Source organism: Salmo trutta, chromosome 3 (genome assembly GCF_901001165.1).
Source record: "Salmo trutta chromosome 3, fSalTru1.1, whole genome shotgun sequence".
Taxonomy (NCBI): domain Eukaryota; kingdom Metazoa; phylum Chordata; class Actinopteri; order Salmoniformes; family Salmonidae; genus Salmo; species Salmo trutta.
In genome coordinates, this window is record NC_042959.1 from 19339523 (window position 1) to 19358590 (window position 19068).

The 19068-nt window shown below is 41.8% G+C and overlaps 1 protein-coding gene across 3 annotated transcripts in view; it reads left to right on the plus strand.

Annotated features, from left to right (window-relative positions):
* Positions 1-5330: 5330 nt before the first annotated feature.
* diaph2 (diaphanous-related formin 2) overlaps positions 5331-19068 on the plus strand; it is a 706015-nt gene continuing 692277 nt past the window's right edge. For 2 of the 3 annotated variants that reach the window (XM_029725953.1, XM_029725962.1), the window contains exons 1-2: positions 5331-5427; positions 6080-6460. In XM_029725953.1, the coding sequence (XP_029581813.1) occupies positions 6377-6460 (84 nt within the window). In that variant the 5' untranslated portion in view covers positions 5331-5427; positions 6080-6376. Of the gene's footprint in view, positions 5540-6079; positions 6461-19068 lie in introns of all 3 variants that reach the window. The other variant, XM_029725944.1, reaches the window with a different exon arrangement.

Sequence of the window (19068 nt, forward strand, 5' to 3'; positions counted from 1 at the left end):
CCCCTATGAGGTGCACTGATTGACAGAATTCAGCTTCATAAGAAGCGTTAACTACCCATGTTAACTTTAATCTGTCAAAGCAGTGGTGTAACAAGGGCACTGGGAGTCGGGAAGCAAGTTCAGGGAGCGCATAATTTAATGAACGAAACACAAACAACGCACAGACAGGAAACACCTGGGGAAGGAACCAAAGGGAGTGACATAAATAGGGAAGGTAATCAGGGGAGGGATGGAGTCCAGGTGAGTGATGACACACAGGTGTGCGCAACGATGGTGACAGGTGTGCGCCATAACTAGCAGCCTGGTGACCTAGAGGCCGGAGAGGGAGCACACGTGACAAGTGGTCTATCACATGTATCTACCATTACGAGGGTAAGATCCGACACCTGGGACTCACAGCGAAGCTATCTGAATGGAGCTGCAGTGCAGAATCTGAACAATTTGAAAAGATGTGTCATGCTTTTGAGTGAACCAAAGGTGTTCTCCTTGCAAAAATGGAAACCCTTTCATTGACATCCACAGGAAATCATCCGACAGGGCACTGTGAACCTGGATAAACAGAGAGCAATGAGATATGTTTTTCAGGCCCACAGGAGTGTAGTTAAAACGGGCCTGCTGACTCAAGGGAGAGTGATGTCCAGTATCCAGCTAGCATCCAGCACAGCTCCAGTTATTTAATTATAGACATGGCAAGCAGATGTTGACTGACGCATGCAGTACTACCAAGAGATGGATGAAAACAAACACAGCAGAGCAATGTTTCAAATCGTTCTCGTCTGTGTGTGTGTGTGTGTGTGTGTGTGTGTGTGTGTGTGTGTGTGTGTGTGTGTGTGTGTGTGTGTGTGTGTGTGTATGAGAGAAAGGTTGTGAACATAAGTTCTAGGTTGCTCTGTGACATATTCAAATCAACCGTGTTTGTTGTGCTTCCTGCACAACAAGCTCTCTAAACAGAATACTCTTTGTGTAATGTGATAAACCATATATGATTATGCATGCTTATGATGTAGCCTATTGATGAAATTGGAGTTACAGACAGAGATACAGTAGCTCCTTTCTACAGTTTGTTCAAGCCTGGAAACCAAAGGTCAGAGCATTCTCACACATATCTTAAACTGACCACAGAGTGCTGCATCACGTCTTCAAATGTGTGAAAATATTTGTTTGAGGGGCTACAGTGATTCAGCAGTAAATCTTATCAACTTGTTTTTTATGAAACTTTCAATTAAAATAATGAGTCCAATAGGGACAGATGGTGAATAAAATGACCTAGTTCAGTGTTTTGGAGCAGCTTTGGGACAGCTGGGGCCCAAAACCCCAATATAGTACAGTGGGTACAGGAAATGTCTTTATTGCATGTGAGAGGGAGAGGATGCATTCTTGAGAAACACACAACCACTGATTGGCCACTGAAGAAATGTCTTGTGTTCCTGTATTTCAGAGAGTCTAGTCACTCTTTCATATTCAATTAGTATGTCATAGTAAATTGTACTTTGATCACAGTAGGCTAAATCAAAATTGTAAGAATTTGCAGGATGAATCATTAATCCCAAAAAAGTAATAATACTTGTTACCACATCAACTTGTTAACTCATGGGAGTGAATACTTCTTTAACCCTGACCATTGTTGTATTTATTATTTAATCAATTTTAAATATGTCTAGATTTTATTTCTCACTTTGTCGTTGTGGAATATTTTGTGTAGAACAGTGACAACAAAATCCCATATAAATTGACTTTAATTCCAGGTTGTAGCACAACAAAATGTGCAAAAAGTGCATGTGAACGAGTCCTATAGACACAGAGCAGTGCATAATGAACTGACACTGTTTGTATTAGTTGGTCCTATATATACACTACACTCGCCTTCGCCTAGAGTTCTGAACCAAATTTAGTAAGCAGATACACACACTTAATCTGCATACTTACTGTAGTGTAAATCATTGAACAACAGGATATAACCCGACTGGAGGACTGGCCCCAGTGGGTGACTAGCAACCTGTCTGGACTCAACAGACACAGAGGTATCTTCAAAGATTACTATTATTTGACCATTAGTTATTTCACCATTATTTCACCAATCTCCACCCGGCACAGCCAGAAGAGGACTGGCCACCCCTCATAGCCTGGTTCCTCTCTAGGTTTCTTCCTAGGTTTTGGCCTTTCTAGGGAGTTTTTCCTAGCCAGCGTGCTTCTACACCTGCATTGCTTGCTGTTTGGGGTTTTAGGCTGGGTTTATGTACAGCACTTTGATATATCAGCTGATGTAAGAAGGGCTATATAAATACATTTGATTTGATTTGATATCTTCAAAGAAGCCTGCAAGTAAAGTTTACAGCTGGACACACAGGCTGGGAGTCATTCATCTTCCATGGTCAGGACGTTGAGTGACAGGAGATTTAGTAGTGTGTGACTCAGAGATCCATTCATTCAGAACACGCTGTCCCATCCTGGCAGACTTGGGAAGCTTACTTGGAGCAGGTCCATAGTGCTGCTCACACAGGTAGTTGTTTCAGCCAAGGACTTCAGAAAGGGCATGCTCTAACAGTTAGTCAAACTCCTGGTTTCAAATGAGCTTTTCTAACAATATATAGATGTACTATTTTAAAGTGGTTGTTCCACTGGATATCATAAGGTGAATGCACCAATTTGTAAGTCGCTCTGGATAAGAGCGTCTGCTAAATGACGTAAATGTAAATGTAAATGTTATGCTATTTTCAAGGCATAGCAATTACCCTCTTAAACAGTGTCACATCCATAGTGCTGCTCACACAGTGAACGATAGTTGTTACTTTCTATTTTTCCCTTATCCCCCCCCCCTTTTCTCCCCAATTGGTAGTTACAGTCTTGTCCCATTGCTGCAACTCCCGTACGGACTCGGGAGAGGCGAAGGTTGAGAGCCGTGCGTCCTCCGAAACACAACCCAGCCAAGCCGCACTGCTTCTTGACACAACACCCGCTTAACCCGGAAGCCAGCCGCACCAATGTGTCGGAGGATACACCATACCCCTGGTGACCGTGTCAGCGTGCATTGTGCCTGGCCTGACACAGGAGTCGCTAGTGTGCAATGGGAGAAGAACATCCCTGCCGGCCAAACCATCCCCTAACCCGGACGACGCTGGGCCAATTGTGCACCGCCCCATAGGTCTCCTGGTTGCGGCCGGCTGCAACAGAGCCTGGATTCGAACCAGGATCTCTAATAGCACAGCCTTAGACCACTGCACCACTCGGAAGGGCAGTTGTTACTTTCTATTGTAAAATAATACATGTTTTTCAGGGCATAGCAATTAGATGACTTGATCATCTTATACTGTAAACCATGATAAACATAGTTACCGCAAATACTTTTTTTTAGAATTGGGATTTGTAAACACTCAATAGCCAATTAGCAATGCCGACACATGTTTGATGGTGCATTGTGTGCACAGTCTAATCTTTACCCTTCTTTAGCTTACCATGTGCTTACACACCACACAGATGTCATTATTGGATAAACTCACTGCATTACCTTTCTGGTCTATTTAATACTTAAAAAACACAATGTGTGTTTAATTGAAGCGAAGCGCAAGAACACATCCTTAAAGAAACTGGAAACTCGGAGAGAACTGTCTATGTAATCAGTCTATGTGAGCTGTTGGACAAACTCCCTGACAAGACCACCAAAACAAAGGCTTATAAGCAATGAAATGGGATAATGAGCTTACGGTACACTCACTCTCTTTCTAAACAATGGGAGTGATCTTTCTCACCCACCCCAGAGTGTGTCGGCCTATCTGCTAATTCTGGTGTTGTCCCTACCCACACATGAGAGGGCTAACAGCTGGGACAGCAACAGCTAGGGCGGGAGTGGCAGCATTAGTGGCTTCCTGCCCAAGGCCTGAGGAGAGGTGGGAGAACAGGACAATCAGTCCTGGGTTGTGTTCAGTAAGTCACACTGTAACAAGACTTCAGTCTTCTTATTGGATAGGATAAGGAGGTTCCTTCCTTGTTTCACTATTTCAAAACCTTTTCTATCCACTGAACATGACCCAGTTGTACAAACAGAGCAAGCTTATCACACCAAGAATATCCAGATGGTGCCCTCTGCATGCCAAACAATTTTCTGGTGAACACCAGGGCACTTATTCTAGAAACAGCAGAGGTCCTATGCTGAAAACGGTGTATCTTGTACACCAACAGTGCTTCAAGAAAGAACCACCACACAATTTGTGAACACAGTTTGTGTCAACTTGACAGTCTATAATCGCCTGTGTTGTATTTTGACTAATTGCGTACTTACAGCATGTCTGTTTGTTGTCTTATCTCTCAAAGGAAGTATCTTCTTTTCATTTTATAATTTTTTTCACATTAAGCAAGAAGGTTTTGATTTGTGCCCCTATTTAAATGTACATGCATTTCCAAGACATTTTAACACACTCTCAAAGTAATGGCCTCAATGCATTGCCTCAATTAGCTTCCATCATGTGTACTCTGTTGTAAATCAATGACTGCATGATTCAGAATGGCACATCAATAGATGTGGGGGAAATGGCACTTGCAGTCTGTGGCCATTGTGGGGGACAGTTTTCTGCTCCAGTAACTGTATTACTGCAAGACAGACCATGCATGATGGCGATGCTTTCAAATTTCCCATCAAGGGTCAAATTGAAGTCTAACTGGAATCAGACTTTGAAATATGAAATATGTCTCATGATGTGAATATGCAATCAAACATGCAACTCCAGCTATAGTCTGTGAACCTAAATTAGCAATATAAATGATGCAATACAAATGAATTTATGTCATTTGGAATTAGTGTTTATTTATTATTTATATTGGATCAGTCTAAAATATTTTGTATTTAATATTTAATTTATATTATTTTGCCTCCATTTATATATGTTTGCTAAATAAACTTTTTTGTTAGGTCTATTTTACACACATCACATTGAGCATACACGTACATGAGCGCGCGCTCAATTTATTTTCATCGGCTGGCATCTTTCCGTAATGAAATCCTATCCAGTCACTGTGAAGTCAGTCTTTACCTCTCCGTTACAACAATAGTCTCCTCCTCGGTCTTTGCTAGTTACCACAGCCACAAATGGATAAACCCCGCCTATTTCTAAAATGTATCTTCTTAAAATCTTATTTTTAATTGAATCTTAACCCTAAACTTAACCACACTGCTAACCTTATGCCTAACCTTAAATGAACACCAAAAAGCTAATTTTCGTTTTCATGAATTTGTACGATATATATATTTGACTTTGTGGCTGGGCTAACTAGTGACACCCCCCGTCAACGTCAACAAACCGACCCCTGAGTGATTGCTGATGTGACCAATGGCTGATGGAAACCCTGCTTCCTAGCGTGGCTCGTGGACGAATCGGAATGTTCGGTAGGCAGAACTACATACAGTCAGTCTGGCTTTCAAGTTTGGTTGAAATGGTAAGCTTGGGATGGGATTTAGAGTTTTATTTGACATATTTATGTAATTGTTACATTGTATACAATTGTAAACTATTACATTAAGCCAATTAAGTTCAATGAAGCTGTTCAGGTAAAGTAAAATGTATTTGTTCCCCGTTTTGTAATGTATTTCAAAAGTAAGCGCTTAGACAGCCACGGTGTTCTATCTAATAAAATGTTTGTGGTATTTCAAATACATTTAATTTATACTTTTGAGGCATTGATGTTGCATGTTACAATGTGTCTTGAAAGCGTAAACTATCCATATAACCAAGGTAATAACCCTGCTATATTTAAATCGTGTTGTTACATCCTTGCTAGATTGTCAACTAGTTTTGTGAAACAGTAATGGATTTATTTTACTTTGTTCCACGCTAGTATATGGCAACATTGTTTCTTCATAAAACAAACCGTTGACTAGCTTTTTTGACACATTGCTGTCGAGTATTATGGCGTACACTATCCAAAGCAAAGGTACCTGAATAATAATTAGGGTATTCCTGAAAGCACGTGTCAACATGGAGCGGTACAGTGATTTTTAGATAAACAATTTGTGCACAACTGCTGAGAATGAATGAATGATTGATTGACACTGACATTCAAAATATATACTTTGTTCTTTTTGGGACAGATTTTACTGCAGATTGGACTGAGACAGTTGATAATGTGTTGAAAAGACATCTGGATGGACACAGCACTATCCTACCACACCTTTCTTCAAGCAAGAAGCTTTTACTTTGGAACTGGATGCAATTATAAAGAAGAAACGGACCTTCATTTGGAATACTAACAACATTTTCATTATGCCAACTTGAATGGCATGGCTTTTGAGGAAACCTAACCCTGATTGTTTTGAAAGTGTTCACAAGAGTGGTCGAGTTTACTTTTGAGGAATCTTCTGAAGTCTTTACGGGAACAAAATCGCAAAATGGATCAAGCAAGCGGTGGAGAAGATCCTAATAAAGCTAATAAAAAGAAAGAAAAAGAGGATGAGAGTAAAAACAAAAAACTGGTTGGTATTTTCTGAGTTACTTGTTCTGCAGTAGCTAGCCAGCAGATCCTACCCATTTGCTTACAGATGCACTAGTGTTGAACAGCATTTCTGTGTATATTAAGAAACCATGGAGCCGGTGCGAGATATGGCTCGGAAAATGTACCGCAATCCAGGGATGAGAAATGCGTTGTATTCCGAATTGTCCCAATATCATAACTGTTAAACCGATAAGATTGAAAGACTGCTTGTTTTTCCGTAAAACTCATTTTCTTCCTCGTGCCAGGTAGCAGAAGTCACAGCAGCATCAGCCAATCAGCTCCTTTGTTGTTCAATGCCAGGTGCCATTCCATAATGGATGCTACTGCTAGCTAGCATGAGGACAAAAACGGCAGTTTACCTTAGTGCATCTGTATGCGAGTGGGTCATATCTGCTGGCTATACAATAGCCATCTTCCTTTGAAAAGTTACACTGAACTGTCTGTCCCGTCCTGTTATTTGACATTCAAGGGTTAACTGACTTTCCAAATTAGATAAATTGTTACATAGGTTTCACACGCTACTTATGAGTGAATCAGCTTTACTACTCATACATCCTGTGTTGAAAGGAATTCATGAGCACGCCCTATTCACAGTTTTATTGTTGTGCATTAGAGCTTGTTAATCAGTCAACTCAAGGGTAAGCCCTGATGTTAAAGTCAAACCATCCCAGCAGTATATGAACCAACCCCACTGCTCACTCTCTAGTAACCCTGCAGAGTTGACTACATCACGTTGTCATACAATGCATCCTTGTGGTGCAAGACGAGCTTCAAAGATGGGCTGACCACCCCAAATGGTAATCATATTAACTATTTAATGTAGCATTCACATTTTGACCTAGATGGCTGCTCGCATTTCACTCAAGTTACTTTTGAAACCCTCAACATTTGTTTGCCTTTTGATCAAAGGCCTTCCTACAAGTACAACCTGAGGCCTTTGAAAGGCATTCCTGTTGCAGAGACAGATACAGTGGAAAGTTGAGCAACTTGCTGACCCAGAGGGTAGAACAATATCCTGTGGTATGCAAGGGAGTCTTTTGTGCTGTGCATGAGGGTCAGCATTATTCTGTAGATATGACCTGAGCCAACCTAAACGGCATGATCAGCACTATGACATAAACAACAACCAAGCAACAGTGCATGAAAATAACTGATAGCTTATATCTAACTGACTTTTATTTACTTCTTCAGCTCAGCTGTGGAGTCTCCCTATTGGCCTACACACTGGTTAATATAGTCTGGTACAGTGCTGTTTAGTTACCTACACACTGGTTAATATAGTTTGGTACAGTGCTGTTTAGTTACCTACACACTGGTTAATATAGTCTGGTACAGTGTTGTTTAGTTACCTACACACTGGTTAATATAGTCTGGTACAGTGTTGTTTAGTTACCTACACACTGGTTAATATAGTCTGGTACAGTGCTGTTTAGTTACCTACACACTGGTTAATATAGTCTGGTACAGTGCTGTTTAGTTACCTACACACTGGTTAATATAGTCTGGTACAGTGTTGTTTAGTTACCTACACACTGGTTAATATAGTCTGGTACAGTGTTGTTTAGTTACCTACACACTGGTTAATATAGTCTGGTACAGTGCTGTTTAGTTACCTACACACTGGTTAATATAGTCTGGTACAGTGCTGTTTAGTTACCTACACACTGGTTAATATAGTCTGGTACAGTGCTGTTTAGTTACCTACACACTGGTTAATATAGTCTGGTACAGTGCTGTTTAGTTACCTACACACTGGTTAATATAGTCTGGTACAGTGTTGTTTAGTTACCTACACACTGGTTAATATAGTCTGGTACAGTGTTGTTTAGTTACCTACACACTGGTTAATATAGTCTGGTACATTGCTGTTTAGTTACCTACACACTGGTTAATATAGTCTGGTACATTGCTGTTTAGTTACCTACACACTGGTTAATATAGTCTGGTACAGTGTTGTTTAGTTACCTACACACTGGTTAATATAGTCTGGTACAGTGCTGTTTAGTTACCTACACACTGGTTAATATAGTCTGGTACAGTGCTGTTTAGTTACCTACACACTGGTTAATATAGTCTGGTACAGTGCTGTTTAGTTACCTACACACTGGTTAATATAGTCTGGTACAGTGCTGTTTAGTTACCTACACACTGGTTAATATAGTCTGGTACAGTGCTGTTTAGTTACCTACACACTGGTTAATATAGTCTGGTACAGTGCTGTTTAGTTACCTACACACTGGTTAATATAGTCTGGTACAGTGCTGTTTAGGTACCTACACACTGGTTAATATAGTCTGGTACAGTGCTGTTTAGTTACCTACACACTGGTTAATATAGTCTGGTACAGTGTTGTTTAGTTACCTACACACTGGTTAATATAGTCTGGTACAGTGTTGTTTAGTTACCTACACACTGGTTAATATAGTCTGGTACAGTGTTGTTTAGTTACCTACACACTGGTTAATATAGTCTGGTACAGTGTTGTTTAGTTACCTACACACTGGTTAATATAGTCTGGTACAGTGTTGTTTAGTTACCTACACACTGGTTAATATAGTCTGGTACAGTGCTGTTTAGTTACCTACACACTGGTTAATATAGTCTGGTACAGTGCTGTTTAGTTACCTACACACTGGTTAATATAGTCTGGTACAGTGTTGTTTAGTTACCTACACACTGGTTAATATAGTCTGGAACAGTGTTGTTTAGTTACCTACACACTGGTTAATATAGTCTGGTACAGTGTTGTTTAGTTACCTACACACTGGTTAATATAGTCTGGTACAGTGCTGTTTAGTTACCTACACACTGGTTAATATAGTCTGTTACAGTGTTGTTTAGTTACCTACACACTGGTTAATATAGTCTGGTACAGTGCTGTTTAGTTACCTACACACTGGTTAATATAGTCTGGTACAGTGCTGTTTAGTTACCTACACACTGATTGATGTACAAGGTGTATCAGTTTGACACTGTGTCGTTGGGTCTCAAGTGTCATTTGAGCTATTACAGCACAGTGCGCCTCATCCCTTGCCTGGAAGTGAAATCAGTAGGGAGCTCATTGCTCATATTTCACAAACTAATTTGACTGAATGTCCTGTGATTAACTTGAACAAAGTTTACTTCCAAATTAAGCCATGTTCATTAATGATTAGTGACCGGTGTATGTAGGAGACTCACAGGATCTATTTAAAGTGGACTCTTCCCATGTCTTAATGACAACACTGGAGGGATACGGTCTCACGGGCTGCACTTCAGTGTGGTCATCATAATGTCAGCCCCACTCTCCCTGGTGGAAACTAGAACTGGTTGGAAAGATGGGTTGTAACTGAAGCAGGTTACAAACAGCGGCAGAAACGCTAGGGGAGGGAGAGTCGGAATTATACATGGCAACACGCAGGGTATTTGTCTGTTGGTAGAGTATGGGGCTTGTAATGCCAGGGTAGTGGGTTCGATTCCCGGGACCACCCATACGTTAAATGTATGCATGTATGACTGGAAGTCGCTTTGGATAAAAGCGTCTGCTAAATGGCATTTTATTATTATACACTGCTCAAAAAAATAAAGGGAACACTTAAACAACACAATGTAACTCCAAGTCAATCACACTTCTGTGAAATCAAACTGTCCACTTAGGAAGCAACACTGATTGACAATAAATTTCACATGCTGTTGTGTAAATGGAATAGACAACAGGTGGAAATGATAGGCAATTAGCAAGACGCCCCCAATAAAGGAGTGGTTCTGCAGGTGGGAACCACAGACCACTTCTCAGTTCCTATGCTTCCTGGCTGATGTTTTGGTCACTTTTGAATGCTGGCGGTGCTTTCACTCTAGTGGTAGCATGAGACGGAGTCTACAACCCACACAAGTGGCTCAGGTAGTGCAGCTCATCCAGGATGGCACATCAATGCGAGCTGTGGCAAGAAGGTTTGCTGTGTCTGTCAGTGTAGTGTCCAGAGCATGGAGGCGCTACCAGGAGACAGGCCAGTACATCAGGAGACGTGGAGGAGGCCGTAGGAGGGCAACAACCCAGCAGCAGGACCGCTACCTCCGCCTTTGTGCAAGGAGGAGCAGGAGAAGCACTGCCAGAGCCCTGCAAAATGACCTCCAGCAGGCCACAAATGTGCATGTGTCTGCTCAAACGGTCAGAAACAGACTCCATGAGGGTGATATGAGGGCCTGACGTCCACAGGTGGGGGTTGTGCTTACAGACCAACACCGTGCAAGACGTTTGGCATTTGCCAGAGAACACCAAGATTGGCAAATTCGCCACTGGTGCCCTGTGCTATTCACAGATGAAAGCAGGATCACACTGAGCACGTGACAGACGTGACAGAGTCTGGAGACGCCGTGGAGAACGTTCTGCTGCCTGCAACATCCTCCAGCATGACCGGTTTGGCGGTGGGTCAGTCATGGTGTGGGGTGGCATTTCTTTGGGGGGCCGTACAGCCCTCCATGTGCTCGCCAGAGGTAGCCTGACTGCCATTTGGTACCGAGATGAGATCCTCAGACCCCTTGTGAGACCATATGCTGGTGTGGTTGGCCCTGGGTTCCTCCTAATGCAAGACAATGCTAGACCTCATGTGGCTGGAGTGTGTCAGCAGTTCCTGCAAGAGGAAGGCATTGATGCTATGGACGGGCCCGCCCATTCCCCAGACCTGAATCCAATTGTGCACATCTGGGACATCATGTCTCGCTCCATCCACCAACGCCACGTTGCACCACAGACTGTCCAGGAGTTGGCGGATGCTTTAGTCCAGGTCTGGGAGGAGATCCCTCAGGAGACCATCCGCCACCTCATCAGGAGCATGCCCAGGCGTTGTAGGGAGGTCATACAGGCACGAGGAGGCCACACACACTACTGAGCCTCATTTTGACTTGTTTTAAGGACATTACATCAAAGTTGAATCAGCCTGTAGTGTGGTTTTCCACTTTAATTTTGAGTGTGACTCCAAATCCAGACCTCCATGGCTTGATAAATTGGATTTCCATTGATTATTTTTGTGTGATGTTGTTGTCAGCACATTCAACTATGTAAAGAAAAAAGTATTTAATAAGATTATTTATTTCATTCAGATCTAGGATGTGTTGTTTGTGTTCCCTTTATTTTTTTTGAGCAGTATATTATTATAACTTTTGCCACTTGCAGCCACAGGGTTCTGTGCCACCAGAGTTGTCAATAAGTTTTAGCATAAGTCAAATATGGAAAAGTTGCGTCAACCAGGATGTAGGCCTGCGGTTGAGCTGATCATTTTTCACTGACTTACTGTAGTGTAACCTGGAACTGTTCCTCTACAGGGCCAGCATGTTAACAAGTAGTATGACAGCAAGTTCTTTCAGTTCCTCTGTGGATCAAGAGATATGTTGAGTCATCCAGGAGAATGCCCTAGCCACCGCTAAGGTAAAGAAGAAAATCAGTTTAGCCTAATGTTAAAGAGCAGGATGGCCATCTGGCCGACTTTATGGCTTTGTTTACCAAATATGTGCCTCCAATTTGTGCTGAGCCTACAGAGAGCCAATTACTCAACTATGTCCTGGCTGCAATGGGCAGGTAGGTCTCTTCTGTCTTGATGCAGCAGGGCTGCTGGGGCTGTGAGAATCTGTCCATTGGTGAGCTGCTGGAGTGGCGCAGCGGTCTAAGGCACTGCCTCTCAGTGCAAGAGGCGTCACTATAGTACCTGGTTCGAATCCAGGCTGTATCACATCCGGCTGTGATTGGGAGTCCCATAGGGCGGCACACAATTGGCCCAGCATCGTCAGGGTTTGGCCGGAGTAGGCCGGCATTGTAAATACGAATTTGTTCTAACTGACTTGCCTAGTTAAATAAAGGTTAAATCGAAATTGGGCCTCTGGAATGCAAACCTGGTTGTCTCAGGCTGAGACTCTAGAGCAGAAGAGCTGACATCTACAGGGAATGACTGTGGTGAGAAGTACATGCAGAGTCCTGTGTACAGGGAATGACTGTGGTGAGAAGTACATGCAGAGTCCTGTGTACAGGGAATGACTGTGGTGAGAAATACATGCAGAGTCCTGTGTACAGGGAATGACTGTGGTGAGAAGTACATGCAGAGTCCTGTGTACAGGGAATGACTGTGGTGAGAAGGACATGCAGAGTCCTGTGTACAGGGAATGACTGTGGTGAGAAGTACAAACAAAATAAAGCAACCATTCCTCTGGGTTGCATACGACCTCTCAATCGGGAGGGGTTGGTGTAGGGTGCAATGCTGATGGGACAAAACTTAACTAACTTAATGAGAATGGCTCTGATTTCTAGCCAGCAGAATACCCCAGTGTTTTGTGGACTGTAATGACATAGTAGGACTAGAACCCCCAGAAAACCCCAGTGTTTTGTGATCTATTTTTATTTAACCTTTTTATTTATCTAGGCAAGTCAATTAAGAACAAATTATTATTTACAATGACGCCCTACTGGGGAACAGTGGGTTAACTGACTTGTTCATGGGCCGAACGACATTTTTACCTTGTTAGCTCGGGGATTCAATCCAGCAACCTTTCGGTTACTGGCCCAACGCTCTAACCACTAGGCTACTTGCCGCCCCATCTATAATGACATAGTAGGACTAGAACCCCCAGAGTCTCCTAAGATGGTGTGATATTTAAATGTTGTGGAAAAATAGTCTTACAACACTAACTCTTAAACATCCTCCAGTCGCCCAGCTACTGCCTTCCCTCCGTTGGCTCCACGGCCCAGCCAGGCCTTTAGTGCTGCCTCACTGCTGCTTGGATGAGTGCTGATGTCATCTAAGCACTCTCTCAGTCAGTGAGCTCACTGCTCACTACACACTCCTTAAGAGGTCTCAGTGCCAGGCATGGTCACTGTTGTTGCCCAGCCTCAACAGGGCAGCAGAGGTGACGAGGCAGGCCTGTGCTCTGGCTCTCGCCAAACCCAGACGGCCTGAGTGGAGGGAGGAAGAAATCATTCATCCCTGGGTGGAGCCTTGATCTTACTTTTTGTTTTTCTCTTCCCTTTTGCACATGCATGCCTCGATACATGCAGGCCTTTAATGTCCTCAAATATTTGCCAACACTTTCCCAGACTTTGCCACCCTTGATTTCTTCCAGAGATTGTCTGTGATCACTGTGAATGTGTATCTGTGTGGATCCAGGCCAGAGTTTACGGACATAAGTCTGTTTTTAAAGCTGGATTAGAGGTGGAGGTTGTCACCTCACTGACACAGCCCGCTGAGAATTGTGATGACAGGGAACTCGGATTCACCATAGCCTGGGTATCCTTTAGACGTCCGTGAAAGGATGTCTGGCATGGTGAAAGCGACTCTTGTCAGGAGAGAAACTTTTGAAAGCTGTGTTTAATGAGTCACCGGGTAGGATACCATCACAACAACACTATCTGAGCTCTGGTTTGTGATGTGGACACAAAAAACAGCCAAGGACATCAGGATAACCCCTCAGGTTATTTTAAGGTTAAGGGCACTTTTAGCAGGCTGTCTGCCATGAGAATGACTTCTACTGAGTCATTTTTGTTGTCCCATGTTTGCTGTTATAAAATCATAACCGCAAACAGCTTTGACTTCTAACAAAATCGACAGAAGGAATGAAGTAATTTTAGAGGAATTCAGGAGATCCGCTTTGTCAGAGCCCCCTCAACCTCTTCTGCATTCCAGAGTAAATTGTGACCTCTGTGTGAGAGAGAGAGAGAGAGAGCGCGAAGTGTGCTAACATATTTACCCAAGATCCATTGATAACTTGAGGATTATGTGGGTTATACTCTCACTGAAATGCTATGCAGTATTTCAACTTGTTTAATGCAAGTCAATTTGGTTAACACCTATTGAATTACCTGAGAGGCAGAGTATCTTATCTATTTTTCCGTGTGTAGCAGTCATACATCTCTTTTGAATAAATCGAACTGCGCTCAAAGCATGTCGGCATTATAACAATGTTGACATGACATACATGTTTTGAGACTGCTCTCTGACTTCATGTGTGAAGCCATCTAGGTATGATTGTACAATACAGGGGAGTTGGAACTTATTCTCCTCCAAATCTGTTGAGTCTGGTTGATTTGACAAATACATACTGTAAGCTAGCCCATATATCATAGATTCTACTAATGATTAGTCTTGCACACTTAAAATGTAAAATATGACATAAATTCAACACTTGTCTTCTTAGCATAAATACCCTAGGTAGATTCCATGGTATTTATGACAAATAGACAAGTGACATAGTAGATTGGAATGTGGGTGGAATAATAGACCATCATTGTGGAGGGTTTCTGGACTCCATGGATTCACGTTGTTAATGGATTCACCGTGTAGGTGTTAATGGATCAGTTGTATATGTGAAGTGGGCCCAGCATCATGCCTTGGCATTTAGGCCAGGCATTCATGTGAATGAAACAAATTCAAGGTGCGATGACAACATGCTCATTTGCAGAGTTCTCAACAGGAAACAGAAATGTAATGATTTATATTTATTGGCGCAAAGGGGCCTTAGAGACCTTGTGTTTTGGTGATTGACAAACATTGATTTTACAGGGTTGTTGATAGCAACTGAGCGAATGTGGCAAGAAATAATCTGAAACAGCTTCTCTAAGCACCAATGCTCTGGACAACATGAAAACAGCCAAACGAGCTCTGCTAGGGCGAGTAAAATGGTTAGTCTGAGGTTCTCTCTCATTTGTCTGGAAGTTGCTAGCAAGCTAGCCAACGTTAGCCTGTTAGCTTGGGTGCTTGACTGCCGTTGTGAGGTCAGAACACTCAGATCAACCCTACTCCTCGGCCAGAGTGTCCAGTGTGCGCTCTGAACACTCTGAGAGCGAAACGCTCTGAATTTACAAACTGACAATCTGACAAAGCTCTGAATTTTCGAACAGCCAGAGCGCGCTCTGGCACTCCAGATTGAATTGATGGACACACCCATGGTTTGTGTTCTGGAATTCTGTTGGGAGTACTAAAGTTCTAATAAATGGAAGCTACATCATCTTCAGCCTTAGAGGTTAAAAATAAAAGAATTAAAGTTTGATGTTGAATATTTGTTATACATTTTTAGGGGGTAGATCAGATTACAGATTGTGGCTTCTACCAATGTTATTATATGCATAATTTCTAGTCCCCAAATATATCTATATATTATTTTCCCCTAACCCTACCACCCCTCTTCTAATTGGAGTAATCTAATGGACAACAACACTAAGGCTTCTACTTCCAGCTTATACATTCTATATACATTTTACAGACATAGTATACGTTACCAGTCAGAAGTTTGGATACACCTACTCATTCAAGGGTTTTCTTTATTTTTACTATTTTCTACATTGTAGAATAATAGTGAAGACATCAAAACTATGAAATATCACATATGGAATCATGTAGTAACCAAAAAGGTGTTAAACAAATCAAAATATATTTTATGTTTTAGATTCTTCAAAGTAGCCACCCTTTGCCTTGACAGCTTTGCACACTCTTGGCATTCTCTCAACCAGCTTCATCTGGAATGCTTTTCCAACAGTCTTGGAGTTCCCATATATGCTGAGCACTTGTTGGCTGCTTTTCTTTCACTCTGCGATCCAACTCATTCAAAACCATCTCAATTGGGTTGAGGTCGGGTGATTGTGGAGGCCAGGTCATCTGATGCAGCACTCCATCACTCTCCTTCTTGGTCAAATAGCCCTTACACAGCCTGGAGGTGTGTTTTGGTCATTGTCCTGTTTAAAACAAATGATAGTCCCACAAAGCACAAACCAGATGGGATGGCGTATCGCTACAGAATGCTGTGGTAGCCATGCTGGTTAAATGAGCCTTGAATTCCAGATAAATCCCTGACAGTGTCACCAGCAAAGAACCATCACACCACCTCCTCCATGCTTAACGGTGGGAACCACACATGCAGAGATCATCCGTTCACCTATTCTGCGTCTCACAAAGACACGGTGGTTGGAAACCAAAATCTCAAATTTGGAGTCAGCAGACCAAAGGATAGATTTCCACTGGTCTAATGTCCATTGCTTGTTTTTTTGTTGTTGTCCCAAGTTGATGTTGAGATGTGTCTGTTACTTGAACTCTGTAAAGCATTTGGGCTGCAATCTGAGGTGCAGTTAATTGCCAATTTCTGAAACTGGTAACTCTAATGAACGTATCCTCTGCAGCAGAGGTAACTCTGGGTCTTCCTTTCCTGTGGCGGTCCTTATGAGAGCCAGTTTCGTCATAGCGTGACTGCACTTGAAGAAATGTTCAAAGTTCTTGACATTTTGCGGATTGACTGACCATGTCTTCCAGTAATGATGGACTGTCATTTCTCTTTGCTTATTTGAGCTGTTCATGCCATAATATGGACTTGGTCTTTTACCAAATAGGGCTATCTTCTGTATACCATCCCTACCTTGTCACAACACAACTGATTGGCTCAAACGCATAAAGAAGGAAAGAAATTCCACAAATTAACTTTTAGCAAACACACCTGTTAATTGAAATGCATTCCAGTTGGCTACCTCATGAAGCTGGTTGAGAGAATGCCAAGAGTGCAAAGCTGTTATCAAGGCAAAATATATTTTAATTTGTTTAATACTTTTTTGGTTGATTCCGTATGTGTTATTTCATAGTTTTGATGTCTTCACTATTATTCTACAACGTAGAAAATAGTAAAAAATAACGAAAAACCCTTGAATGAGTAGGTGTGTCCAAACTTTTGACTGGTACTGTATTTTACAGTATAGTATATTTTACATTACTCTTCATTAGCTATAGAAAAAATATTAGTGTAGATCAGCATCTCAAAGGTCACGCAGAGTTCAATGTGTATGGTGCTGGCTCAACCATGCTGTGAATGGTGGCAGACAGCAGGCTGATTTAAAAACAGCCCACAGCCCATAGACATCTAGACATGGTCTTCTAGGGTTGTACCCTGAGAGTGGATAGATCTCAACTGTCTGCCGCCCAAAAGCAGGAAACAGGGTTGACTCATCATCGCTTTCTTTAGGCGTTGGCTTGGCGGTGCAGTTGTGTTCCTTATTACACACACACACACACACACACACACACACACACACACACACACACACACACACACACACACACACACACACACACACACACACAGAGGGACTGTTAAACCTCTGTGGTTCAAATCTGCACGTACAGTACATTAACCTGTGTTTGATTGATGTTGACAGATTCTGTGGTTCTATGTAGAGGTGTCTGTTGAGACAGACCTTTGCTCAGTATATAAATGTTTTGTGTCATGAGTTGTTTTGCGATAGCGTTATCTCGCACACTGTGAGTATTGACTGATTGACTGTGAATGTATTTTTTTATGCGTTGTCAGTGTGCACATTATTGCTTAGTTTCACTTCATCGGAATTTGTCAGGATCCTCTTTTAGGCCCACTGATCAGCAGTTCTTTCTGTTGGATTGTGTTGACATGGGCCTCTGTATTCCCCAATAAATAGTTCTAACATTCATAACCAATTTCATCAACAATTAGGCAGCAGAGATTTCTCAGTAATCTCAAAGCGGGAAAGTAGACGTAGCCTACGAAACTTCACACAAATCCTCATTGAACGATAAGCTAAGCCTTACGTATTTGCATTTCCAGTCACTCATTCTCAAATCCTAAATCTTTACTTCTTTAATTTCCTTCTCTCCTGATCATGTTTTCTGTGTGCCTGACTGATTGTATTTGTGGATATTAGGCCTATTCCTTTAATGAATTCAATCTGCTTTTAATGATTTTAATCATAGCAGACAATTAGGGGTTCATTAAAGTAATTAAAATATCAGTAATGCATGACTAGTTAAGCCCTCCTTTAGACATACAGTAGTATGCGTGTGAGATGTTATGGTGTCTTAGTGAAACAAACTCTTAGTGTTGGATTAGGAGCCTTTGTTTTACCTAGGCTTGCCTTCCTGCGTATTTGGGGCTAGATTATGACAAACGTAGTTTTCAAACCCTGGTAAAAACAGAATTTGTATATGGGTTTTTCTATAAATAAAGGGGCCCATGTGTGACTTCAGGGTTAACATTTCTAAATGGTTTGATATACATTTAAATGATTCTGTTGCACCACATGTATAGTTACAGGAATTAGAGTCTAGGTAGGCACAATGAGACCATTTACTCCTAGCAACAACAAAACATCTACATGGCATTCAAAGTGTCACATGAAACATTGACACTGCGTGTTTCTTTTGTCATGCCCAGTAGCCAGGTCTATTTGTGCTTTAGGCAACTTATCTATCATTAATAGCCATGCTAAACCTTCCAGAATAATTAAAAAGATATACAACAGCGGTTCAATTTTTTTTATATAGTTGATATAACAATTTAATACAATAATGTAAAATGATGGGTTCTGTCAACAAAATCATTGACAATAATAATAACCAATAATGACATCATTATAATTAAGTCAAATTTGCTTTGACACCTGCGCAGAATACAACAGTAGCATGGCACCCCGCAGCAAATTAGGGGTAAGTGCTTTGTCAACAGGTTTTCACCTTGTTAGCTTGGGTATTCAAATCAAATTTTATTTGACACATGCACCGAATACAACAGGTGTAGACCTTACTGTGAAATGCTTACTTACAAGCCCTTAACCAACAA